Source organism: Rhipicephalus sanguineus, chromosome 8, assembly GCF_013339695.2.
Source record: "Rhipicephalus sanguineus isolate Rsan-2018 chromosome 8, BIME_Rsan_1.4, whole genome shotgun sequence".
Taxonomy (NCBI): domain Eukaryota; kingdom Metazoa; phylum Arthropoda; class Arachnida; order Ixodida; family Ixodidae; genus Rhipicephalus; species Rhipicephalus sanguineus.
In genome coordinates this window covers 30383514-30410019 of record NC_051183.1, presented here as the reverse complement: position 1 = coordinate 30410019, position 26506 = coordinate 30383514, and the positions used below count along the sequence as shown (strand labels likewise).

Genomic DNA, 26506 nt, shown 5'->3' with positions numbered 1-26506 from the left:
TACACCCTATTTGAATAATGGGTCGCATTGTGCACTCATGATGCCCTGCGCAGTGGTCCTGAGGAAGTGCATGAGTTGTTCAACTACTGATTTACAATGCGACCACCAGAGGAGAACAGCGTCGCGTTACGAATAGGCAATGCACCTCGAATCACTGGACGTACACCTTCCGGTTTGTTTCAATCCCTAAATGAATTGAGCTTGATTCAGTTACTTGTTCTCTATATCTGAAGAGATTGTAAAGAATGACCGGGCCTTCGGCCTCAGTCTACTCTGGGCCCAATTAAAAGCGAAATGAAATCAATGCTTCATTGAAGGCATGTCTAGTTGTCTTAGAGTTACATGCTTTGCAAAATAATAACGTATACTCCAAAGAAACCTTTTTCATATATTAAGCACTTACATGAAACGTGTGTTGAACAAGATGAAGCATCAAACAGGCAAACGGAAAATGCGAATTACATTTCATTTGTTCATTGATTCATTCGTACTGTTAGCCCTGAAGTGGGCCGTTACAGGATGGAAGGTACAAATATTCACCACGAAAAATTTTTACGATATTCTAGTCATGCTTCACGGGGTTTGCAGAGCTACTTATTATATCAATTGACGGATCCCCATGCACGTCGCCACCTTCGTTTTTGTCTCGCTGATCAGTTGAATGCACAAAAGCAGCTATGTCGCCCACGGACAAAAATGCGTGCGTGGATGTCCTTTTGTATCTTCACGACTGCTTCTTTTTTGTTGACTTCCACAAAACTAGCCGCTTGCCCAGACGTAATAGAAGTTCGCTGGTGATTTATGTAAGCAAACGCTGCCAGAGGCGCTTTAGCAACGTTTAGCTGTACCACATTGTATTAGGTCTATTGCAGTGAACGGCATGCCGTTCAATAGACACTAACTGGGTCAAAAACGACTTCTTCTCAGGCAACGTGTCATCCGCGTTCTTCACTCAATACTTACTGGAAACACCACTTCGCTATGGGCCACAGTCACCGCAAAAAAAAAAAAAAGCGGTATTATCGAATCAAAGTGAACCAGGGTAACCGACTATCCTACTTCGGGCGCTCCTTGGCCAGACTATGCAGCGTCGGCTTGCCCAAGCGCCCCGGAGAAAAGTGGTGGGTTGCAAGAAAACATAAATTTGGCAAAGCGTATGTGCGAGGGTACCTGTGTACGAATGCGCAACCCGAAAGCGACGCTTCTTGCGGCACGTGTATGAAAGAGGCGCGTCTGCCCAGACAGCACGCGCATCCCTGCAGGACCGGTTAAGATGTGAGGCAGGAGTGCGCCAATGTGCCTGGAGCTGAACCAGTTGTTGTTTTGTTGTTGTTCTTGTTGTTGCCGCCGCTGCTGCTGTTGTTTATTTCTTGTTTGTAGTTTGTCTCTCCGAGTGGTATCTCTAAAACTGTGCACCGTTGTTGAAGTTGCAGCTGGCGTCTACCGTTGAGAGTCCTCATCTCGAATCCACGAGGTCATATTGGTCCGGTATTCACAGAAACTTCTTTTACGCCAGATATATTCGTAAGAGCCAATCGTGACTTTGCATCACTCGCAAAGACAGTCTGCCGAATAGCGAAATCTGGTTGTCATTGGCAACCAGCCTCTTCGAACGAAAGCATTACGAAGGCATTTGCCAATTCGGTTCCACTTCTTACGCATTATAAGTTGGTAAGAGTAATAACCGAGCATTTCGCTAGGAAGTATATCAATAAAGGGCGCCAAGCGAGCTATCAGAAACAGCATACACGTTGCCTGCAACGGCCAATCGCATGACGACGAATAAACTTCTCAGTATATGCAGCGATGGCCAGGGTACTTAATTGGCTTCCCATTTACCGGGAACGTAGGGGTGAGAGTTAGGAGCTATAGCTATGCTGACAGGAGAGGGAGGGGGACTAAGCCTGGCGAAGTGTGCATTAAATGTGTGGTGCACGAGGTAAATCTGGCAATGTCGTGACCAAAATTTGAAAATCTCTGCAAGGCTCATTACAGCATTATACTAAATGTACTGAACAAACTGCACTCACTAATTAAGACTGCTAAGGTAGGCGGCATATTGGGGACGGGCAAGACACCCTCCGGTTCTCCCCCCCAGCTCCCTCGTATTTCGTGCCTTTGATGATGGCCTGCAACACTGCAATATGCAAGCCACCGCGTAAAAGCATTAAGAGTCACTCACAAATGGAGTAATCAGAACTGCCGATCGCGTCACAATATCCACATTTCTGCCAATCACCACCGCTCGCTATACGGCAGGTGAGGCACAGGCCGTTACGCAATGAATGGTCAGCCATCCTTTTGCTCGCCACAGCATCCACAACGCTGCACGGCTCTTGAACTGTCCAAGGGCGGCGTAATGAAACCTGGAACGCAGCACACTCTGGCTTGGTGCTGTAGCTTGTACAGCGGCACCGGTGCCTTTAGCGGCGCAAATGCGGCGCATTAATGGCACGATATATTGAGCCGCCATTCGAGGTCGGATGCTCGTAGGTTATTTATCACGTGTCGCGCATTCGGGTTTGAGGGCGAAATTTGCTGCACCGTTTGTGCCGCCGCTCGCCGTTCATGCGTGCAGTGGGTTCCGTATTTCCTCGTATGTTATATGGTCGCAACCTAGCCGCCTTGCGCTGAATACTTTTTTTCATGGCGAAAGCCTTCGATGCCTCATCGAACGAGAAAGCTGACCGTCGGCTGCGTCGGCGGTGTCAACACGAGTGATGCGAAAAATCATCACGTGATGATGTCATCGGGACGTCAGATTGCCAAAAATATGACACCATAATGACGTCACTATGATGTCATCGCAGCGCATGACATGTTCGCTTGGTCAGAGGTGGGCCGATAACGGAGGCTGTGCAAAACCATGTGAAGTGTGAAGGCAGTGCAAAACCACGTTAGGAGCAGAAAGCTTTCGGTAGGTTGCGGGGAGGATAAACACAACTACTGAGAAGAAAAAAAAAGAAGATGGCGTTCGCCTTCGAGTCGTCTTAGGTGAATGCATAAGGAAGAGTGTGATTTTTTTTTTCAATACATGACATACAAGGGGGATCAGCTTTGGGCCGTCCAGAGAGCCCACGATGCGGCGGTCAGGCTAAGCCTGCCTGTCCCAACGTGGGAGAAGCCCAATGCGCGCTATTCGCGTCTCTCAGGACTATATTTAATAAAGTTCCACCATCCATGAGTGGAAATTTGACATTTGGAATGTTCTGCAGTCTTAATATAGAGCCCTTACAAAGAAAATAAGTACGTTTTTTACTCGTGCAGACATCTTGGCACAAGCAAGACAAATATATAGCGCACTGTATGAAAAACGGGCGAATGAATTAATCACCAACAACCTGAAATTAATTACCAATCAGCTGAGGCTTAAGCTTGGTAACATTTCCTACATCATTGTCGACGCTAAATATTATCGCAGAAGGACTTGCAGTTTTCACATATCATCTTTCTTCCACCAGTGGTTAAATATCCGGACATGAAGATTTTTTACAAACTCGGTATAAGACAACCAAAGAGGCAACTGTTACTACACCGTACTAGGGCGCTAAAAGAATAAAAACAAATTTCTTAACACGGAAAAAGAGGGCCAACTAAATACAGGTACCACTCCTGGACTCGACGTGTAAAGGTTCGCTTGTACGCAGGTAGAGATACTAGAAAATGTTCGCTCGCTTACGTTTACCTCGGGCATGCGTAATGACGCTTCGTAACTGCTTGTTCTCTCGTCGTGTGCTGCATTATTCAACGCATTGTAAGTGCGCTGTCAAGGAATGCCAGTCCTGTGTTCCACCTGGTAATTTTCACCCGGGCTCAGATAGAGCAGATTGGTAGATGGCGTAGGTAACCGCAACTGTGGGCGTTTCATTGCACTTCAGCAGGCTCTTGCCTAAGGTCAGTTTATCATCATGCGAAAAAAAATATTAACAAAAAAGAAGAACCATCGTTTCGAGTGTGGAGCTTTTTTCGGGATGCCACACACTGGCGTGGGTTGCTCTGTGATATTTTTGAAATCACTTTACTCTTAATTGAGGTTACATTTTTCTGGAGAAAAATGAATACTGTATGTAATGAAATGGAACGGATGCGCAAGATAGAGTACTTGACTGTTTAAACTTAAATCTGTTTAGGATTCAAGCCATCATCTTAGACCTGACCAACTTCACAGAAAAAAAAACTCTTGGTGGGTCGCATTAACCTACAACGGCAAAGCAAAAATATTGCTGGGAGTTTTGCATCAAAACGAAGCTGTAATTCGGTGAAATCCGTCTTTTCATTTTCCCTTTAAAGGTGGCTGGTGTATTGAGTAGTGCTCGCGAAACGTCTCCTGCACTCTGAGTCTCATAAACCATTCACTATGATTGTGAACCTATGGTACATACTAGACTACACCTCTGCAGTTTGTGGTGTAGTATGTGGTCTAAATACTGCTGTTTTGTTTTGCTGAATGATGTCTAAAAAAGCTTTGCTGAAGTTCGGCTTCTTTTCTTTTTTTCTGTTTTCTTTTTTTTTGTGCACAGAGCCTGCATGCAGACTTTGGACGCCAACTATGCGTTGCTGCATTATGTATAGACAATAGCGAGTCTGTGGGTATTTTATTTATTGTTGACTTACCCATGGTTTCAGCTGTCAACTCAACTACTAAAATGTCAGGTTGTTTGGGAAAAGTTAGCTTTCGATAGCGTCTTCGCAGGTCTCATTTTGTCTTGAGACTACAACACTTGAGAGTATGATTCATAAGAGTTCGTTCAAGCATTCCCAACATTTCTACCGATCTCTCTCCCTATTTGATGTCTTGGCAGCTAACCGAATGCCCTAATACCCGTCGTTAGTCACTTTTTTCCTATATTCTCTACAAGGGAAAAAATAATTCGCGGACTACAACGGGACTTAATAACGTATCTGCACCTTAGTACTGGTCCTTCTTTTCACAGGGCACCTAGAAAGTATTGTTGGATTGTACGGGCAGACAAGGCACGACGACAACTGTCGCACTTCTTTTTGTGGAGGAACTGCCTCGTTTCTCATCCAAATCCTTCAATGAGAGTTATGAATTCTTTGTTGGTTCTTGGTTGACTGCAAATGCGCCCAGGTTGAAGAAACGCAAACATCTGGAATACAAATTTAAGCGTCGAACAGGTATTCCCTCTGGATCAATAAGCTACTGTCAATCTTCCCCAGAGTGTTTGTCGCTGAAATGAGTTCGAGGACACAGTGACTAAGGTTGCACGCATTTCTTATGTTTTTCTTACCTTCTGCATGCAGTGGGCGGTGGTTCGGCAGGAGCAGTGCTGGCGAACCGGCTATCCGAAGACATCACTGCGACGGTGTTACTAATAGAAGCAGGCGGCATAGAAAACGAAGTATCCGACATACCACTCATCGCGGCGACTATGCAGATGTCACCGTTGGATTGGTCCTACCGAACCGAACCTCAGAAAACGTCCTGTTTCGGCCTAGAAGGAAGGGTATGTATGTGCGAATATTTTATGCTTACATGGTTGTTCACGGCTCTCAGAATGATCAGCCATGCGGAAAAAGGATAAAATTTATATGCATGATTATATGGCATTATTACTTCAGAAAATAGCATCAAACAAATTTGATTCAGCGTATAGCGGCGTAGAAACCACTCAGAGATGCCACGCAAACGCTCATTCAATGTTGAAATCATTTAATACCACGTTTTCTCCTTCACGCAGTATGTTATCGTAGTCGTTGGTTTCTTAGTGTAGCATATATGTAGTGAAGTATTGGGTTCAGGAACAGTGTTACAACAATAGTAATAATTGCTGAGGTTTTTCGTCCCAAAACTACTGTATGATTATGAGAGACGCCGTAATGGAGGACTTCGAAAATTTCGACCACCTGGGGTTCTTTAACGTGCATCTAAATCTAAGCACACGGGCTTCTAGCATTTCCGCCTCCATCAGAAAGGTGTTGCAGTAGGAGACAAACGCTTTGTGCGAATGGGCCTCTTTAAATTTCTTTTTGCTCAATTTGTAAGTTGTCACGTCTCTCGAAGCGTCTCTAGTACAAGAAACAAACAGTGTTAACATAAAATGAACTTACTGTCTCTAGTTATGAACTCGGTCACAATCTACTATGAACGATTCCACAGTTTGTAGTATGGGCAATTACGCCAGGGTGTCACGCAGACATAACTACGATCCTTGCAGAAAGTAAAAAGCAATGTTTAATGAATGATTCATAAATTATGAATGATAACCTGAAAAGATCAGACATACTGTGAAGTCTCGAAATAGTTCGCACATTCAGGCAGAAAGGTAATAAAAACCCGAAGATGGCGAAATGGTCAATAGATATCAAAGTATGTGTCCTTTTGAAAACGAAAGTATTTCTAACGCTTTAAACATTAGTCATCCTGAGAAATTTTCCCGTGTATTGTCTCAAAACCTTTTTTTAATTGTCAGTGCAAATGTAATGACTATTTAAATAGAGTCAAAATTACGTTATGAGTAATCCGATAACCACCTTGCATATAAATTTCGCATCTAACTGAATGCTTGAAAGGAATTCGAACATACTCTAGATACACACAATACGGTGACTTTACAGTTGTAGTCAAAAAGAAGAATATCGTCATGGTCTTAAGTTTTTGTCATATTGAACCTAAGGTCGTTCATCATTCTAGGAAGGTCGAAGACATATTGGCAAAGCTTTGTCCCTTCGTTTTATATTTCTGTGTACGACGCCTTTTAGCTGGTGATTCCCATTCGATGATGACTTCAAGTCTAAATATGCAATCGTTTTTTTAACGATTACTGACGCAATAATTTCGGCCTCGCGTATTGTTGAAATGTGTTGCTGGGGGCCTGTTAGTCATAACACGGCACATCGTTTGCTGCAGCGCGCGACAGATAATTAAATACAAGCTCCGCATTACCGACCAGTCTGCGTTTCAGCTTGAGAGAGCTCCAAAACCGACAAGCCCCCGGGTGCAACTATCACCACCTAGTGTGTGCAACGCTCGACCGCGTCAGCACACAGAGCTGTGTCCGCGCAACAGCAAGCGCGGCAAAAGAGAAATAGCGATTATGGCGTCATCGTAACTTGTTGTACCGGCTGCAGCATGGTGACGTCGGGGAAGTAGGGGGGTCACTTCGGGTCACTTTCGAGGGTGTCAATGTTGCGAGGTGTGGCGTATAGCACTGGATCGCCCACGCGAACTTCAAAATTCACATAATATACCTGCCAAGCTGTATTCGCTGTAGATATTTTGCACACGATATACGCATGTTCACACGCGAATCGATCCTGCAGGCTGTCTCGACCGCGAAATTTTGTGTCAGTATCCCTGTAAAGGAACTCCATACATACCACCAGTCAGGCCAACGCCTCCTCAGAAAACTATGCCCGGAACGTCGCTCTTTTTTTTCCATAGACAGCGTCCTGCCGGCACGCAATCTCGGAGGCCGTGCCTCTTGCCGCGTGTTGCGACCAGGAGCCTTGAGAGGGCGTTTGCCACCGTACCGCTTAGTCACGTGACAAAACGTTGGCAGCTGCTAGGAGGCAGTTGTGAGAGCTGTGCGTGTTTGCAAGGAGCGACCGCGAGAGGCGCTCCTTGCAAAATCCGAGGGTTCCAGGCACAAATTCTTTAGGAGGCATTGGTCAGGCAAAGGGCCCTGTAAATTATGTTTGATAGCGTACTGTTCACTACAGCAGACATGAATTGTTTTAATGCGCTTTACCGCTGCGCAGAGGAGTCCGTGGCCTAGAGGGAAGGCCCTGGGTGGCTCCAGTGTGATCAACTACATGATCTACATCCGGGGCAATCCTCACGACTACGATCACTGGGCGGAAAACGGATGCGAGGGCTGGTCGTGGAAGGAAGTGTTCCCTTACTTCCTCAAATCGGAAGACAACCGTGATCCTGCAATTCTGCAGAATGGTGGGTACACGCTCGACTGCTTTAGGGCATGCATTCTGGTAGAATGACGAACATCGGCAGAAATTCTTGATTCGGTCACAGAGGCTTTTAGTTCCGTTGTAGATGAGTGTGTTCCGCATGCCCATCTCTTACAGACTACACCCGTCCGTCCACATCTTTCAAGCGAATTCCCATCGTACTCATGCAGAACTAACTCAACTGAGCGCGTTAACCTAGGTATAGTTATACACTAATATATGTATTGGTGGCAGAAATGTAAGGCTTAAGTAAGTAAGTGCGCGCGTAAATACATCATTGTGAACATGCATAACAATCAGTGATTATAACATTTGTTACAAAATTTGCTTACAGCCAAAGCTACAACAGGGGTCGCATATATAAATAACGTAGGGTGTCCGACACGACTGTGCAACATTTCCTTACATTTAGTACTTATGTTAGAAAGTATGCCCCCTACCTCTAGAAAAAAAAGATATAGGTGACGCCCCAATTTCATGAGAGAACAGAGATTTGCCGAATGCGGCTGCGATATTGTGCTGTGTTAGGCCTAGAAGCAGATGTAGGACTTAACCTTGTGTTGAACATTACGGTATGGGTTGTCACTGAAAACGTCATCGCGAGGTTATTATTATTATTATTATTATTATTATTATTATTATTATTATTATTATTATTATTATTATTATTATTATTATTATTATTATTATTATTATTATTTTCAGGTTACCACAATCACGGCGGTCCGCTCACTGTGTCCACCCCTGCGTACGCGACACCACTGGGTCACGCCTTCATCGAGGCTGGTCTTCAAATGGGCTACCCAAATGTGGACCTCAACGGACCGCAGCAAACAGGTCGATAACATCACTTCTACGCCGGTTTCACCTGTTAAAGGCACAAAAGGCGCACTGGGTTGCTGCTCACAAATGTCAAGACTACCCCAATCATTGAATTACGTAAATGATAGCGGCACTGGCACGTCGGCGTTCGTGTACCCTCGTGTATTCCTTGAGTTAAGCTTGTGTTTGCACGCTGCCGAGGCGGATCTCTGAGGCCACGTAGAAAGAAGCGTGTGGTTGACATCTGTTCCGCCAGGTGCCGCAACCATCCCAGCTGCTCACAAGAAAAGCGTCTGCTCTTTCAATGAACTCATTCAATTAATTTTAATGCGTTAGCGATTATATGGACAGTCCCGACGGGTTTTTGCTGTCGCCGTCATTTCCCTCCTTATGAAGTCCAAATTGATAAGACCCCCCCCCCCCCCGTGCATGGTATGTTTTTATTATTATCGTGGCAGCTAACTGGCCTTTATTTTAGGTAAAATTATGATCCTATATCGCATGTATCCAATGTAACTCTTAACTTGAACGGGAACCATCGATTTCGTACCAGCTTTAGTTTTTAAAGAAAATCTTCTGAATACTCGGAAAACCGGAATTAAAGGCCAACTCCGGCGATTTTTTGGCCATGTCAAAGTAATGGTGCTTTTATGTTCCTGAGACGCTCCTGTTACGCGCCCGATAGCAGAAATACTCGGCAAATAGGAGAATAATTTTAAATAAGCAAAAAAGCGCAACACCGAAACCGAAACCCAACCGAGTGTACCGTCTACATATGACGTAGACGTTGTTACGAACGAACCGGAAGTCGTGCAAGGCATGCCGGTCACGCCGGCGCGGAGTATGAAAACTGTGACAGCCGGGACGAGCAGGCGCACAGTGGAGAGGTGAGCACGCCGCGCATCAGCTGTAATGTATGCGACTGACAGTGCCGCGTCTGATAATGACAGTGCCTCGGCCAGCACAACAGATGCTTGCTGTAGCGGCCGAAATTAGCGGTGCCCTCGGCTGCGTCACTTCCGCCGCCTTCCTAATACTTACGTCACAGACGCAATGTTGCCAATAATTGTGGGAAGCCAGGAGGGCGTTTGCAGACAATCTTTAAAATTCATTTGCAAACAATCTGCGCATGTCTCAAGCCTGTAATTTGGCATAAATGACGGAAACGTGCAAAGGAACGTACCCAGCGAATTTCATTGAGATCCATCGACCTCGAAAAATCGCCGGAGTTGGCCTTGCTCGACCGGAAGTACTTCGAAGAGACACAAGAGTGTCTCTCGTCGACTGTGCCGCTAAAAAAGCGAAGCGAAGGCACAGTAAGACATATTCTTCAGTCATATGCAAAATTCAAATCATATTGATCCACGCTGAACTTCTTCGAGCCGGCGTAGCTGTATCGCTGCGCAAGTGCGGTCGTAGATGAGGTGAAACGCCATCGCTAACATCACGACGTGACGCTTCCAGGTTTTGCCATACCCCAAGGCACCATAAGGCGGAGCGCCAGATGCAGCACCGGCAAGGCGTTCATCAAACCTATTCGTCATCGAAAAAACCTGCACATCACGCTTTACTCACATGCCACCAAGGTACGTATCTTCTGTTGAAATGCTAATGTCACTGTTATTGATTTGTTATCAGTATGCACTATGAAAGTCAAGGCAATCTACCAACGACAGGCATCAAGCACACTGCCGTAATTTAAAACATTCCGTCGCATAACACAGAAACTTGCGAAGCAGCTATTGAAATTAAAGTAATCGGGCTTCGATATGTTAACAAAATGACAAGAATAATACGCAAATTGTACCACAGATAACACGCATGTTACTCTCACCTTGGTTGTTGTAATCATACCTTAATATTAGAAATCAATATCCTTGAGTCTCGTAACATAAAACATGGTACAAACTTCCAGAAGGTGAAACCCCCATGTCCTGTAATTGTATAGCAGCAAGTACAGACACGGCGTACACTCTCAAAAAAAAAAAGAAAACACTGGAGAAAGATATACGTATCGCCTGCGGGAGCCCAAAATTAACTGTACACATTCTTGCAAACGCTTCGTTTGTATACAAGCTGTACGTGCGCTGAATCAGCGATATTCTTCGACGAAGTGGTATATCTGTAAAGTCGTGCAACGCGAAAAGTGCGCAAGTTCCTGGATGGCGAGGCCTCACCGGGCGTGAATAGCACAGTGAGGCCGTTCCCGTAACATTTCCGGTGTAAAAGACTGCTGGTTTAGTTGATCTTGCATATTCGAGGTAGTGGAACTAGCGTAAAGAAAAGAGATACAAACGAAACGTAGACATGGACAAGCGTTCTTTATCAGCTGTTAATTCATGAAGCCACCCAGCGATACTTATACGAAATCATACGCGTTCGCACCTTGGAAAACACACATCGCACAGGTGACACCAACAATGTGGGAATCGCATAAAAATCACAGAGTACCTTGCAATAATAACACTGTGTATACTACCAGTGTCGTATCGACCTGACAATGATGCGGTAACATTAGAACGCACTCAGCTGAAATACAGGGGCTGAATGAGATGTAGCTCGCATATGCTATTGAAAGTAAGTCTGTACTGGGTGGCAATGAAACTCGCAGATCCACTTCGACGAGTGGAACAACGCCAGAGCCGTCCAGTTCGAGCGCTTCAAGGTGCCCCACATGGTGTTCGCCCGACGAGAGATTATCCTGTCGGCTGGATCCATCGGCAGCACGCAGATCCTGCTCCTGTCCGGCATCGGACCCAAACACGACCTGCAAAAGATGGGAGTAAGCGCGCACTATGTAACGCTTCCGTTGTCACATTGAGAAGAGAGTCTGTGGTGCTTCTTGTTTCGGGACCGTTTCAGTAGTGATTTCAAACTCGAAGCATGATATTCTTGCGATCAGCTACGGCCGGTAGCCCAGCTTTGCATCTACATGATGATCTCTGTAAAGGAAGGCGAAGTTGCTTACGCTTACGACGATGTTCTGCTGTCTAATAATGCTTCTTTGTGTAATCTTTATAGCTGTGTTATTCCACACATAGGCTCGAACACTGCGCTGGAGTTAGGTAGACATGACGCAACGCTCAGTTATAAGTGGCGAAGTGAGCGCTAGTTTAATAGTAGCTGGAGGTTTACACGCCAATACCACGATATGATCATGAGGCACTTTGTAGTGGGGGCCTCCGGATCAATTTCATCCACCTAGGGTTTTTTTAGATCCATCTAAATCTAAGCGCACGGGTGTCCTCTGCATTTTGCCTCCATCGAAATGCGGCCACGGTGGCCAGGAATCGAACCCGCGCCCTCGAGCTGAGTAACACGACACCATACGTGCTAAACTACTACGGCGGGTGAGAAACGTAGATTGGAGATAACACGCCAGAATTAGCGAGAATGCGCATTAGGATTGTGGTTACTCTTCCAACACTTTCTTAAAAGAAGGTTTATGAGTACACAATACCTGGAATTTTTGTGTAAAAAACATTCTCTTTATTTCTACTGGTGGCAGTACGAGCACGTGAACTGAAGTGAATCTTTTATAACACCTACGAAGTGGCGCCAACTTCTTATATCTTCATGTGCTTTCACGTATACTCCACAAAGAGGTTACTGCATCTCTCCAGCTTTGTTAATTAGCTAACTGAACGTGATTCTCTAGGTAGCAATCAATGCGCTTCTTGGAATTACCGATTCCAGGGGCAATGAACTTGGATACTTCTGTAGAGCATAAATAGCAGCATCTTCGAAGATTCACACATCACTGCACCAGGTAGCCGTCGTTGCAGCTCGGCAGGTAATGTCGAGGAAGATAATTTATTCCCTTCCAAGCGGCCGCGTTTCGAAGAAGGTGAAATGAAAGAACACCCGTGTATTAGATGCAGGTGCGCGTTAAAGAATTCTAGGTGGTGAAAATTTACCCGAAGCCCGCCATTAGGTCGTGCCACATATTCGTGTCGCAGTATTGGCCCCGAAAATCCGAGAAATTAATTGCCTAGACAACGAGAACGTATACTTCACATAGTAGGACTAAGGTGATATGTTCAAACTGCGCTGGTGTCGTCAACTTGGAGCAACGTAAAGAGTTTTCGATAGAGATCATCAGCCTGCTCGCTGCATTTTTAGGATTTTGCTTTTGATACTCCTGATGTAGCGGAACATTGCATAACTCGGTTATTATTTATTTCCCTTAGATTCCCGTCCTTGCTGACCTTCCAGTGGGTTACAACCTGCAAGATCACATCTATCCCGGCGGCATGAACTTCCTTGTCCGCGATCCGGTGTCTATGGTCCAGACTCGTGTGTTCAACCTGAAGCAAATTCTCCGCTACCTCACAATAGGAAAAGGTGAGGCGCAGAAAAATGCAGTAATGATCCAAATAAACGTTCTCTGGAATCCGATATTTTGTCTGTTCAGTTACGCTACCGCGCACTTTGAGGCACGAAGTAAAAAATACAAATCTTAAAACTATTGGGTACCCCGTTAAGTCTTCCAAGCGAATCATCCAAACAATGCAGAAGTTCAGGAGAACGCGGAAGCTTGAAGTAATTAAAAATATCTTAAACTGGGGGTGTTGCTTCAGCCAACGTTTCGACAAGTGGTCATGTCTTCGTCAAAGCAGCTAGCTGCTTTGAAGGTTGCTGCGTTGAAAGTTGCCGTCTTGAAGGTTGCTGTCTTGAAGAAGACAAGACGACTTGTCGAAAAGTTGGCTCCAGCAACACCACCTGTTTAAGGACGTTTGATCTCTATTTATGAGACAGGTGCATCGTTTGCACCGAGTCTCATACCCTATGAGCTGTGTGGGCAACTCGCAGCCCGTAAAAGATATTACAAGACATTGCAACAGTTTGCCTTTTACGATGGTCGCGGGCCTACATATCTTTATTGTATTTGTGGACAAGTTGGGTGTGCAGATTGATGCAATTGGCGTGGCGTCCTCTGACGTCAACGCAGCATAACCCATGTCGCGGCATTTGTGCCTCGTCATGTTGCATTACTAGCAGCAACTGATGAAAAGTTCTGGGTTTGAATTTTTTTTGAACGGCTGATTAGCGTGCCCAGTGCGAAGCTTCGCAATCTCGGTGATGTACCACGAACGATTCCACAGATGCCTCCACGCCCTGACACCTTTTCGAAAGTTTCACGTACAGTTGTGTGTAATCCTGGCAGCGCAGGTTTCCTGAAAAGTGAACGTAGAACGTCCGTGCACGTTTCGCCCTTTTCTAATCCGGGCTATCTTTCGCAGGCCCTCTTACACTATTGGGCGGAGTCGAGGGTCTGGCGTTCATCAACACAAAGTACGCCAACAAGAGCATGGACTGGCCAGACATCGAGATCCATTATTTGTCGGGATCGCCCGTATCTGACGGAGGACAAACGTTCAGACGTACAGAAGGAATCTCTGACGAGGTATGGTTATATAATCATACTGCAATGTTACTGGTAACAATGACCGCTTGCGACACTATTAGAAGGCTACGTTGATTACGTACATTTGGAACGCTACGTCTATTGCGTATTCAGAGAGGGGAAGGGGTTCAACTCCACCCCCCCCCCCCACCCCGAGATATTTACGTTTTCTTTGTGTGTAATAATATGCGCGCATACACAAGAACATGCACGAACATGCATAAAGAGGGGTCGAACATCCTCCTACCCCCTCTCGAAAAAACTTCAGGCTACGCGCATGCATCATTTCAGCTCTGGTTGAATCACAATGACACATGCTTTACAATAAAGAACACCGGCCTACAGAAACGCCGAGATCCGCAGATGTTTCCTTGCTTATTAGACATAATACATTTTCCTTCTTTTCTGGTGGTTCTTTTTGTGTCTGAAAAGAGGTAGCAGGGTTCAAGGCAATTTGATGCTTGCGACCAAGTGATGCGCATGCGTAAGGCGGTAAGTTATTTTTCACGCGGATCACCCTACCGGATAGTTTAGTCTGCTACAATGACGGCCCAAAATACTTCCAGAGTACTTCAATAGCGTTTCTGGTCATAAAGCTACGCCACAAAGCATTGAGGGCCTCGAATTCGCATGTGCGCGTTTCTCCTTGCATACCAAGGACCTTTCTTTACCATCTAAAAAATGTTCTAGTTATGGCTGTGGGCCAGACAAGTTTTTGAATTGTTATCGATCCTATACCAAAATAATCTTTCTCCAATCAGGTTGATGTCTCGAAGCGAGTAGCGATGTATAGTGACACATCTAGTTCGTTTTTCGTTTCACGATTACCAAATTTCGCCAACTAAAACTTTCACACATGTGATCGCTAGGCGCAAGACGCGCTCAAACGTATTGGAATATTCTGGAACATGCGCGAGCACCAATTATTTAACTAGAACGCTTTTGACCCATAGATCACATTTTCCACGACCGACGACAGTGCTCGCCGCTATTGTTGAGCATTCAGTGTCGTTTCTTCTGTCGGGCACAAACTTACGCAATAAATCGTTCAGGTATTAGCAATATTTCTTGGGGTTTTGCGTCCCAAAACGCCGATATGATTATGAGTGACGGCGTAGCGAAGGGCTCTGGAAATTTTGACCATCGGGTGTTCTTTAACGTGCACGTAAATCTAAGTGCACGGGCCTCTGTCATTTTCACATATAGTTAGGTGTTTCCATATCACATTTCGTGGGGATGCCTAAACCGACCACCAAATTTGGATACCTTTTTAGGCCAGTACAACCTATGTGATACTATCGAGCAATGGGAATGAATGAATGAATGAATTAAAAACTTTATTAGTGCAAAGAAATTCTCCCGGCGAAGGTGGAGCCCTCAGTCCAGGGCCCCTGTGGCCTTTGCCATCTTGCGAGCTCTGTCGATCAGCTTGAGCTGTTCTTCAGGCTTCGAGCAGAGCAATGGGAGGAGCAGCTCGCCAGCTCTGACCCGGAGGTATAGCTTGCGCTCCTGGGTCACGTCAGGCAGGCTGCTGTCGCGAACCCTGGACTTGGGGTCCCACCCATCGATCTCATGACCCCTTATCCCAAACCCTTATGAATAAAGTAGTACTCTCGCTCTCGCCTAACGTTTTGACTGCTGCATCACCGTCACAAGAGCGTCAAAATATCCCGCATAAAGTTGCCGCGCCGCGGCGCCACCGTTCACGAGGGGGCGTCTTTTCATAAGGAAAACGAAGCGGCTGCCGTCGCACGTTGGCAGTTGTGACACCCACTTTGCGTGGTGTGATTGTTTTTCCATGGTTAGAGCCACCAGTTCGTGTACTGCACGACTTAAGTGTCGTTCTCTGGTGACGATGTCGCAGAATTGTGGCTGGCATGGGCGGCTCTTCCTCATGGAAAGGTACGAGAGAAACGGTGTTCTTTTTTTTTTTCACTTGCCAAGTTATCGGAAGGTGGCTGTACGAAAGCTACCTGCTTCAGTTTCGGCACGCAGTATGTGCGTCTATGGGCAAAGAGACATCGTACATGCACGCATGTTCAAAACCTATAGCGAGCTCGTGTAATTTAAAAAAACAAAAGATGGCTGGTCCATTTTCCGCTCTTTCGGCCGTTCTGTGTGCTCTGGGCCATGGTACAACGCATCACGCACAAATTCGCACCACGTGAATTCAGCTTAAAGCAACATGCAGGCGACAAGAAGGATGCCCTTCACACACTGTGGCGTCCCTAGAAGATGACCTGGCTCTTTGTGAAACTAATATTGGAATTCTGTCATCATCAGACTCTTGCACGTCCTGGGGCAACTATTGTTGTGACTACAATTCCATTTTATCATTTACTGATCTCAGAGTCATTCTATTGCAACTATTGCATTTTGTAAATTGTTTTATGTCAGTGAATTCAATTCAATTCAGACATTCTGAATTATGACTCGTGATCGGGTGTTTAGTATGTCATTCAGTCACCCTCTGCTGCGCAACTTTTTTGCAGTTGTGGGAGAAAGTGTACGCGCCCTACGTTTACGCGGACACCATGTCCGTGTATCCGGTGCTGCTGAGGCCCAAATCTCGAGGATTCGTCAAGCTGCGGTCCCGGAACCCATATGACCCGCCACTCCTTGACCCAAAATATCTCAGCCACCCGGATGACATCATGACTCTAGTTGATGGTGAGCATTCACTAATCGCCGGAAACAGCTCTTCGTCAGTCTGCCCAAGGACCTCAGCCACATGAGCTACTTGAACAAGTGTGTGAGGGAGGGTCACTGCTCAAAAGGGGGGGGGGGGGGGAAGCGTAGAATTTTTGTATATGTATGTTAATGATTCAGAAGTGTTTAGAAGCGAGCTCGTTGGTAAGCATCCATCTAAACAACAGCGCTAATTTACACACGGACAATGGGAGAACACACGGGGACGGCCGCTGCTAGTCTCGTGTGTTCTGGCCTTGTCCGTGTATAAATTAGCGCTGTTTTTTTAGGCTGTTAATGATATTAAGGACTTACGACGCAGCTGCTGAAGGCGTGCTAAACAGCCCTAACAGCACCTCGAAAAATATATAACGAAGGACAGTGGTTCTAAAATTTTCTGGCCTTGTCCTATCGTGTGCTGAACGCCTTTCAAATAACTTTTTCCGCATTGCACTACTGCCATGCGGATAAGCGTACTCAGATTCGGAAGGGGCTACTGGTTGTCACGGGACTCAGTACATTTTGTTTTTTAATTACACACGTGTGCATGTGCTGTATAATTACGAGTACTGGTATGATTGCTGATGTCTGAAAATTTTACTGGCAATCATTGAGAGCTGTCTATGACATTTCTGCGCCTCAGGGAAACAACAAAGAGAGAGCGCACGCCAGTTTTCCTTTTTCGCCACCCTCCCTTTGTCGTGACTTACGGATCTTCCGAATTTCGAGCTCGTGAACTTGGCAATTATACAATCGGCAAAACCGTTTCAGGTTCTCTATATTAACTATAGGCAGTTCCTGTAGATACTCTATAACTTTCTTTTGAAATTTTCACTCCCATTCCAGCCATGAAGTTCTCAATGGCGGTGGCCGAAACGCCGGCTTTCCAGAGGTATGGCGTCCGAATGTGGGACTTGCCCTTCCCAGGATGCGACCACTACAAGCACCTTAGTGACGAAAACCTGGCGTGCATGGCGCGATCTTTCACAAACACCATTTACCACCCCGTGGGCACGGCAAAGATGGGACCCGTCTGGGACCCAACCACAGTCGTCGACCCGAAGCTGAGGTGAGAGCGACCTGTAGCCTTAAATGGGCCCCGCAACACTTTTTCAGGACGGTCAGAAAACGCTGCCGATCGGTAGTCGAGGCACCTGAGGACTAAAGTCCCTAGATTTGTCCTTTTTACTTAAGTACCGACAACTGCCTCCTTTCCCGGCCCTCTCTCACGCGCAGCTGGCGTCCGACGCCATTTTCTTCCTAACTTGGAAGATTTACAAAGCCATGCGCGTCTAAGTACATTAGCCACGCATCTTTCAGCGGACAATATGCTAACGCGGCGCGCCTTTCTCCTCCCGTCAACCCCCTGTCATTAGTGAATGGGGGATCGCGCTTCACCGGGTGCTCGAAAAGCGTTACGAAGAACATGGCTACCGAAAACGAGTGTTAGCCAATGAGATTCGTCGACGGCGCTTCAATGGTTGTCGGTACTTAAGAGAGAACAGGGAAAAATCTAGGGACTTTACTGAGGACGTGTGAGCCAAACATTATAGCGCGGCACGCGGCCTGGCATTTACAATTCATTATCAAAGCCAGTTGAAAATCGCTTCCTATTCTCTCGACATATGATCCCATAAACCCAAGTGACCGTACCATCAACCCATGACCCACGGCCATTGGCTGATTGGAGCATCGTGGGCTGTATGGTTACCACGGACACCGCAGGATGGCGCGACATGCCCGCTCGCTCGCTCATAATCACAATGAAGGTAAGCCGCGCGTTCGAAGAAAAATAAAAATAAAAAAGAGTTCTCAAGGTCACGACGCGCGCTGACGAACGGACGTATTTCCTGCCCCCTTGACGCTCCCCTTCCTGCGTAGTTTCAGCGCGCTCGCTTTTACGAAAGGAGAGAGAAAGCGCTTAAAGCATGCGACAGTTCCTGTAAATCTGCTCGTACTTGACGGATTCTAAAAAATTGCGGCAGTCGTTTCTTGAGGCAATAAACTCTTTGAATGAAGCCACTCGATAACTACTTGGCAAGTGTTGCAGGGCCCCTTTAATAATAAATTAATGCCTTCTGGGGCTTTACGCGTGAAAACTACGACGCGATTACAATGCACGTCATAGTGGTGGACCCGGGATCCTTTTTACTACATGGGATCCTATCCGTGCGCAGGACTTCGGCTGTGGAAGCCGCTCACAATGTCAGTTACTAAACCACCGTTGTATCTTAGCACGTAAGGTGTCGTGCTGCTAAGCTCGAGGGCGCAGATTGGACTCTCGGCCACGGCGGCCACATTTCGATGGGGGCGAAATGCAAGGAGCACCTGGGCGCTTAGCTTTAGGGGCACGTTAAAGAATCTCAGATGGCCGAAATTATTCGGGAGTCCGCCACTAGAGTGCGCCTCTTAATCATATCGTGGTTACAGCATGTAGAACCTTAGCAATTGCTAATTATTACAGCGGAAATGTTTAATCTACCCTGTGCCGTCGTAATAGTAGTAGCAGTAGTTGTAGGCGTCCCGCAGGTCATGTGACGAGAGGGGAGAGTGAATAAAGAGAAATTATTATAATCCCGATGATTATGATTACTTTTTTTGTACCGAAAGTCATCATCATCATGCTGCTTCGCTGTCTTACGGTTCTCACTGCATAGACACTAGCTGAAATATTTATGTATCGGTTACAACGAGATCGCATTACTACATATAGCCACCTCGGCATGTATATTTGTTCAAATTTAGGCTCCCGCCGCGTTCTGTGGTCTAGAGGATTGTCAACGTCGGGTCTCTAATCGAGTCTTTCCATCTCTTTTTTCATCTCGCAGGGTCAAAGGAGTCCAGCGATTGCGGGTCATCGACGCTTCCATCATGCCCACGATTGTGTCCGGCAACACCAACGCGCCGTCGATTATGATAGGCGAAAAAGGTGCGGACATTGTGAAGGCCGCCTGGGCGCACCACAGCAACTTCCACCAGCAGTTGCACGAGGCCGCCAAGCGCAAGAGGTGACCACGGTCAGCCAATAACCGCGCGAGGCAACCGCCGCAAGCGGGGCACGCACTCTTGCCAAAGACTATTGCCGAGGCATTGCTCACTACGCCAGCGCCAGGGGCGCGTGCCGCGCACGGTGCGTAAGGACTCAGTGATCACCGCCGGGCCCGGGACGGGGGCAGTAGACCTGCGAACGGCCCTCGTTAACAACTCAGACACGCATCCACTGTCCTCGTCGAAAGTATGCAAGCCACTGTGCGAAACGTCGTTGGTATTTAGTGATTCTCAGCGAATGAACGCCGTGAGCGCATCAGCACCCTGTTTCATGCTCGACACTGCAGCTTGAATCAAGTATTAACAGCCACTCCGCATGCCGCCACACAAGGAATTCTATACAGCAGCTCTCATGGCGTGTTTCTAGGTTACAAAATTGAATGTGGCACTTGCAGTACTTAAAAGCCTAGCCTCCAAGATGCCTAGTTGGATAGGTGCAGTCTGGGGCAAAGTGTGGACACTGCCAATAACTCTACGATAATGATGATCAGTTTCACTGACATTCCCGTTGAAATGTAGCGGCTGCAACTACCCAGCTAGCCCGTTTTTTTTTTTTTCGTAAATACATGCAGTATAGACTTAAAACGTCGTGGTCGCTATGCGCCATGACACTTGTAATATGACCGCGAACAGCAGCGGTGGTGAAGTGGCATAGCGTTCGCCTCCGACGCGGGAGGTACTGGGTTCAATCCCCTGTGCTCCCACGACTTACGAAAGCAGTATTGACAGGTTTCTATAAAGGGGATAGAGCTACGCCGTCTTGAAGCTCCGTGGTATGGGCAAACATGAAGGTGGCTTCTGCTTTCTGCTCTCTTCTATCTTCTTTCCCCCAAAGGCGCTGCGCCGTGCCCCATTATGGGTTGCAGAAATAAGCGTCTTTTCTAGCCCCAAGCAACTATCAGATTTCCTTGTACTGCTAGCACGGTGGCTGTGCCAGAATGCTTGGCGGCTACTCCTCAAGAAACAATTTGTAGCCATTAGGTCTTCCCGTCTGGATGAATAGGCTGTAGTAATGATGTTTTCCCAAATAGACCATTCTGATACGAGTCACTCAGGGGTGTTGCTAAAGCGTCATATGTCTTCCTCAGTCGACGAGTTCCAGTGTGCTATGAAAGCCCCCGTATTCGAGAACGTGCCTTCACTCAGGTCAACCTTGACTCGAGAATGACGATGGCAGTGCTGCACCTCGTCAGAAGACGCCACTGTATATGAGCGATATTAGGAAACAATTCTTGGACAGCGCGTCGTAATTTTTAGCTGCACGATGGCGGTGTTCTCAACTCGGTCGAGCGAAGGACAAACTTGGAGTCGAAGTTTGTTTGAGAGAGCCGAGCGGGATAGTCGAGGAAGAGCTTCGAGTCGGGGCGCTCCTGTGATAGGTCTAACTAATCTGTGAGAATGGGACACTTCTCTAGAGACTTAAGATACTTCGTTGGAGTCCACAGATGCTTCAGGCAACTGAAATTATATCACCGAAGCGTGAAGTGGCTTGCGCACTTTCGGTGAAGACTGTAATGTGTTTATAGGTGTTGTTCCCCTGTGCCCACTATGGCACATCTTAGGCACTGAGGCCTGGAAAATGACATTCGGCTGAGGCCGCTGATAACCACGAGAAGGAAGTAAACGAAAGCCAGTGTTGTGTGAACGACATAGTCGAATCTGTGGGCTTTCTCTCAAGGAGACCCGTCGGTAAGCACAGTGAGAAGGATTTTAGGCTTCGAAACGGCGACGCTTCAAACGTGAAGCGACACTCACGAACACTGTATGTTTCTGGAAGCCGGGAAGCAGAAGCGACGTTTTAGAGCTGTTCCGAAGATTCGAGCTTTTTCAGCGTTCGTGGAATCAGAAGACTTCGCTTCGTGCTATATACTGGTGCGTGGAATTTCTGATTGAGTATGCGATGACAGCGCTCCGGACATTTCGCTGTCATCGTGAATGCTGAAGTCAGGATTTGTGCTTTGAGTGGTGGAGTGATGACTGTGCGGTGAACTGCCTGTAATACTACACGACTAGAGCTGGGCTCCAGGTTTAGCGCCTTCTGGGTGTGAATGTGCCGGCGGATGAAACCGCTGCTTAGTTATATCATGTTAAAAACCGTTAACTCGTTATTGAAGTGGCTCTTGCCTGATGCCGCAAGGTTTCGCACGGAACCACGTAGTGGTGAAAAAAATGCAGCAAGGAAGTGAAGTGTGTGGTCTTCATGCCGCTATTTTTTTTTTTACCAGACAATCGTTGCTGCTTGCTAAGCTGCGCTGAGCTTCCCTGCAAAAGCTAGCCGAAACATTTTGTTCGTACCTTATGACTAACTACACTATATGGTTCGTGTGACATATTGGACAGATTGCAGCCACAATACAAGTTCCCAGGGGCCGATCTGAAGTTCCATTTGGACAACCAACTTCCTTTATTGTCTTGCGAGCTGTGCGCAATAACGTGCACTTACCTCAGAAATCACCTCGTATTTATCGTAGTTACTTCAGAAATCGTAGTTACTTCAGAGTAGTAACTTAAGGGCAGGAACTCGTAGTTACTTCAGAAATCACCTCTTTTCATGCGCAGAAGCGTAGTGTTGCCATTTTACCAAGAAGGCTGGTGGCTTGGTGTCATCTTGGTTCACACCCTCCCGATGGAAGAATTTTTAATTGTTCAATTGGAATTAGGAAATTTCTTTGTGCATGTGTTGTTGCTTAAGCATGTGCGTTGTTTACACATAACACATTCCAGCACTTTACATGTCCGGAATGCCCTTCCCTGTGGAAAAGCTCCGAGGAAGGACTAGTGGGTGTGCAGCACCCTTACCCTCCCGTAATTGAGGCCTTGGTTCAAGTGAATTACGTAGAACTTAACGTAAAACACGGAGATGAGCGATTATTTGTTATTCAGAAAACCCATTCTTTTTGCAGGCTGAGGCGTTTGCAATCTAGTTCATATGAATTAGCCTTGCTTTTCTTTTGCCCCTTGTTATAAAAACTCATTTCCACAGCATGAAAGGTAATTGCTAACGTCTCATAATTCACAGTGCTCAAGCAGATCACGTTCAAATAAGCGGCTATGGCAAATTTGATTTCCCATTAAAGATTTCTAGATTTCATCTATTTTTTTTTTGTCCAGTATTGCAGGTTTCTGCTGTTGTACAGTGTAATAAAGGTGCCGAGATGCGAAGTCATAGTGTCGAATTAAGTCCTGTTTTCCGCCTGGTAATTCGAGCATCGCAATGCTAGCCAAAATCCGAGGCCACCCATATGAAGTTTCGTTGAAGAGTAAGAAATTAGTGTTCAATTTCTGCATTTCTTTACCATTGTTTACATGGGTATTGGCCTTGAAAGAAGCCCGAAGTCCGTCACTTAAAATATTAATAATGTGTTGCTGGCATTCGCCAACTTGTACAAATGTCGCCAAGGTTTTTTCTCGTTCTTTTCTATGTAAAAATAACTTATGATAACCTCGTCTGTTTGTGTGTCTTTACTTCCATTGTTAGAAACAAAATAAATGCTTAACGCTCATGAATGTGTTCAACAGTGGCACTGGACTGCGCGCATTTCTGAAAACATATGTAAATATTGCCGTCAATGTGCTTAGAAAATGAACACACCAGTCTTTCTCTCGCATGTTCATTTGCTGTTTTATTGCTATTTGCCCTTCTGTGATGTTCGGTGGTCGCAAAAGTAAGTAATCTGCAAAAAGCCATCGTCCCAAACATGCAAAAAGGCACCGTACATTGGCCAGAGGGCGCCAAACAGTTCTCAATCATCAGCTCAGTTACGCCGACATCGGCCGATAGGAGTACGGGGAAAATGACGTGGAAAAGCAAACACGTTTCAGTATTCATCGTTTATCACGTGTAGCGCATGCGCACTTGTACGCTTTCAAATTACGGACACTACTGCCTTTTGTTAAGAAACTCGATGTCATGGCGAATGTTTACAGGAATGCCCACTTTGGCCGCCTGAATCATCGCGCGCGGCGGTGTTGCTCCGGCCGTCCTATTCGGCGCGCGCCCCTTTGAAAAAATGTAATTGAGGTAGTTCCGCCGCACGCCGCGACGCGGTGCTCTTCTCCCACCCCCTTTGCGAATGATGCCGTGCTGTAAACAGCCGCAGACGTGCTTGGAAAAATGCACATTGGACATCGTGCACGTGGTGACTGGAATCAAGGTACGCTGTTATTTATTCTTAATCGGGCTTTACACAGTGAGTGCTCTTCTCTGTAGCATATTACAATCGAGATAGAGCCGAGCAGCTTGCTTAGGCGACTTCGTGTGGCGCGGCGCGTTCATATACCATGACACATGTATTGTGCCCAGTAGGTGATTTGCCGTGCTTCTCATTCTTTGTTTTGGCGCTCGTTTCTCCCGCAGCCGCCTGGATCGGCGCGCGCCATGATTCTTTTTAAAGGAAATGCATTTCGTCGTCGTCGACACTGCATAGCTATGTTCTGCGGTCGAGCGCTGTCTTAATAGCATCACATTGCTGGAAGACTAAATTGCACTAATGATAATGCTGTAGTCGTTTTCACACCTTGCCGATGATAGGCAACATTTCGTTGTGGGCACGTCTCTTTGCATTCTGAAGTTCCCACATACGACAGTCATGTGAATGCGACGTTCTTATTTAAGCGCAGGCGGCATGTAGGCGAATTTGAACGCAAAATCGATGAACGACGCTTGTCGCCTGCGAATTAGCTAAGGGTCGGTCGCGCAATGGCCACTTTCTCTTGTTTTGGTATCGCTTGTAGTTTTAACGCGACAGCATGAAACAGCCCGTTTCGCTGTAATTCCGGTGTCGGCGGCGGTGTGTGTGTGTATACGTGCGTGTGTGTATGCGCGCAGATAATGCTGTCACGTTTAACTCTTAAAGGCGAAGTTTAAGGGTCCCCCAATTTCCGCCTCCATTATTGCGTGCATGCGGTTTGCTCTTTAAGATTCGAACTAATCTACCGGTTTGTTGGCGGAGTGGCTGCTGATATGGCTTTCTGCGACTAGCATATATGTTTTCATATGCATTTTCACATTGTCATACCACATTGACTTCAGGCAAGTAATTTGTTTTTTAGCCTGCGTTGGGATTCCGTGTGTAATTTGCCGTGTTTTTCAGAAACGTGCCGTACCGTAAGTCAAGCACTAAGAAAGATTACGTTGCCTCGACGCCAAAGTGACATTCCTTCCAGCAGGTAAAGCTCGCGCACTCAAGGCCGCAGCATACCAAGGGAAATCCGCCAACCTACTTTAAGCAGCGGAACCAACCCTCGGATCTTTTCCCATATTCTGGAAGCACTCAGAAAAAAGAGCAGTTTTTAATAAATCTCGTGCTTTCCCTCGCATGTATACTTTTTACTGACATGCTGCACAACACCAAAACAATTTTCTTGAAAAGTGGCTCACGGGTGTTTTCGCTTCGGGCACCATCATCACGACAGGGACTGGGGCGCACACACACGCAAAAATAAAGAATATAGCGATAGCCGCCATCCATCCTTTTATGTGCGTTTTTGTGAGGGTGGGGGAGGTGCTATGCTAACCCACGGCTACTCTACAGCAATATCCTCAAGGTGCTGCAAACCTCCCCGCATACATAGCAAGGGAATGGGGGGGTAGTAGGCGCGCGCCGCGGTGCGGCGAAAGGAGCGGTCACGCCCTTTTCTGCAATTACGCCTCCTCCGTCCGAATGGGACGGCCGGAGCAACACCGCCGCGCGCCCCGATCCAGGCGGCCGCGCTTTGCTCCATGGAGTCGTATTTTGTGCCGCTAGGTGGCAGGGGGGAAGAAGCTTCACAGCATGCTACGTATATACAATTTGGAAGAGACTATTTGAACCTGGACAGCTCTGGGTCACGTGAGATGCGCAGACGCATCACTCATGACGTCTTACCATCGCCGTGCAATTTGAATGAAAGGCAAGGTTCTACTTGGCATTGCATAATCATCGCTATTTTACCAGTGTCGGTGCCACTGGTGGTCCGCGGCTGTGCTACAGTGGTTACAGTGCTCAACCGCGGCGGTTGCATGTCGATGGAGGCGAAATCTAGAGGCCCGTGTACTGTGCGATGGGAGTGCACGTTAAAGAACGCCAGATTGTCGAAATTTCTGGAGCCCTTCACTACGACGTGCCTCATAATCATACCGTGGTTCTTTCACGTAGAACCACAGATATTATTAGTGTCACTGGAGGGCCAGTAAGCTACGCCGTGCCGGTTCGGGGTTCTCGCCATTTCGCCAGCATCCTTACTGCCAAAGCCAGGGTCGACAGCGACTGGCCGCTCTACCAATGCCATCACAGGGTACGTTTCCGTTTGGGTCACGTGTCCCAAATGGGAAAGTCCCCGGGCTGTTCAGTCGCAGAGAGTGCTCTGTCATAGAATTCACTGATGGGGCTCACATGATAGGATTCTTCTCAGTCGCAGATGCCAGTGTAAACGTGTGAGCGCTCAAAGCGGCAAAGAATCTTTACGCACATACACTGTGATTTTGCCAGATTTGTGTTTTTCAGTGCGGCTTGCATTGATTGCAGAAAAGTTCGGGATTCCGTCCCAACTAAACAGAATTCTAAGTCACAGCGGTATTACCTGTAATGGTCCTACCCGTTGGTGCCTTGTACATTTTCTTTCCTGCCATCA

At 46.7% G+C, this 26506-nt stretch overlaps 1 protein-coding gene across 1 annotated transcript in view; it reads left to right on the top strand.

Moving 5' to 3' along the window:
* The window catches only part of LOC119401628 (glucose dehydrogenase [FAD, quinone]), an 84365-nt gene extending 63927 nt beyond the window's left edge, over positions 1-20438 (top strand). The window contains exons 2-11 of the mRNA XM_037668530.2: positions 5266-5468; positions 7723-7912; positions 8635-8766; positions 10216-10337; positions 11363-11533; positions 12942-13095; positions 13995-14158; positions 16651-16828; positions 17693-17915; positions 19675-20438. Coding sequence (XP_037524458.1) covers positions 5266-5468; positions 7723-7912; positions 8635-8766; positions 10216-10337; positions 11363-11533; positions 12942-13095; positions 13995-14158; positions 16651-16828; positions 17693-17915; positions 19675-19858 — 1721 coding nt within the window. The 3' untranslated portion in view covers positions 19859-20438. The remainder of the gene's footprint in view (positions 1-5265; positions 5469-7722; positions 7913-8634; positions 8767-10215; positions 10338-11362; positions 11534-12941; positions 13096-13994; positions 14159-16650; positions 16829-17692; positions 17916-19674) is intronic.
* The last annotated feature ends 6068 nt before the right edge of the window (positions 20439-26506 follow it).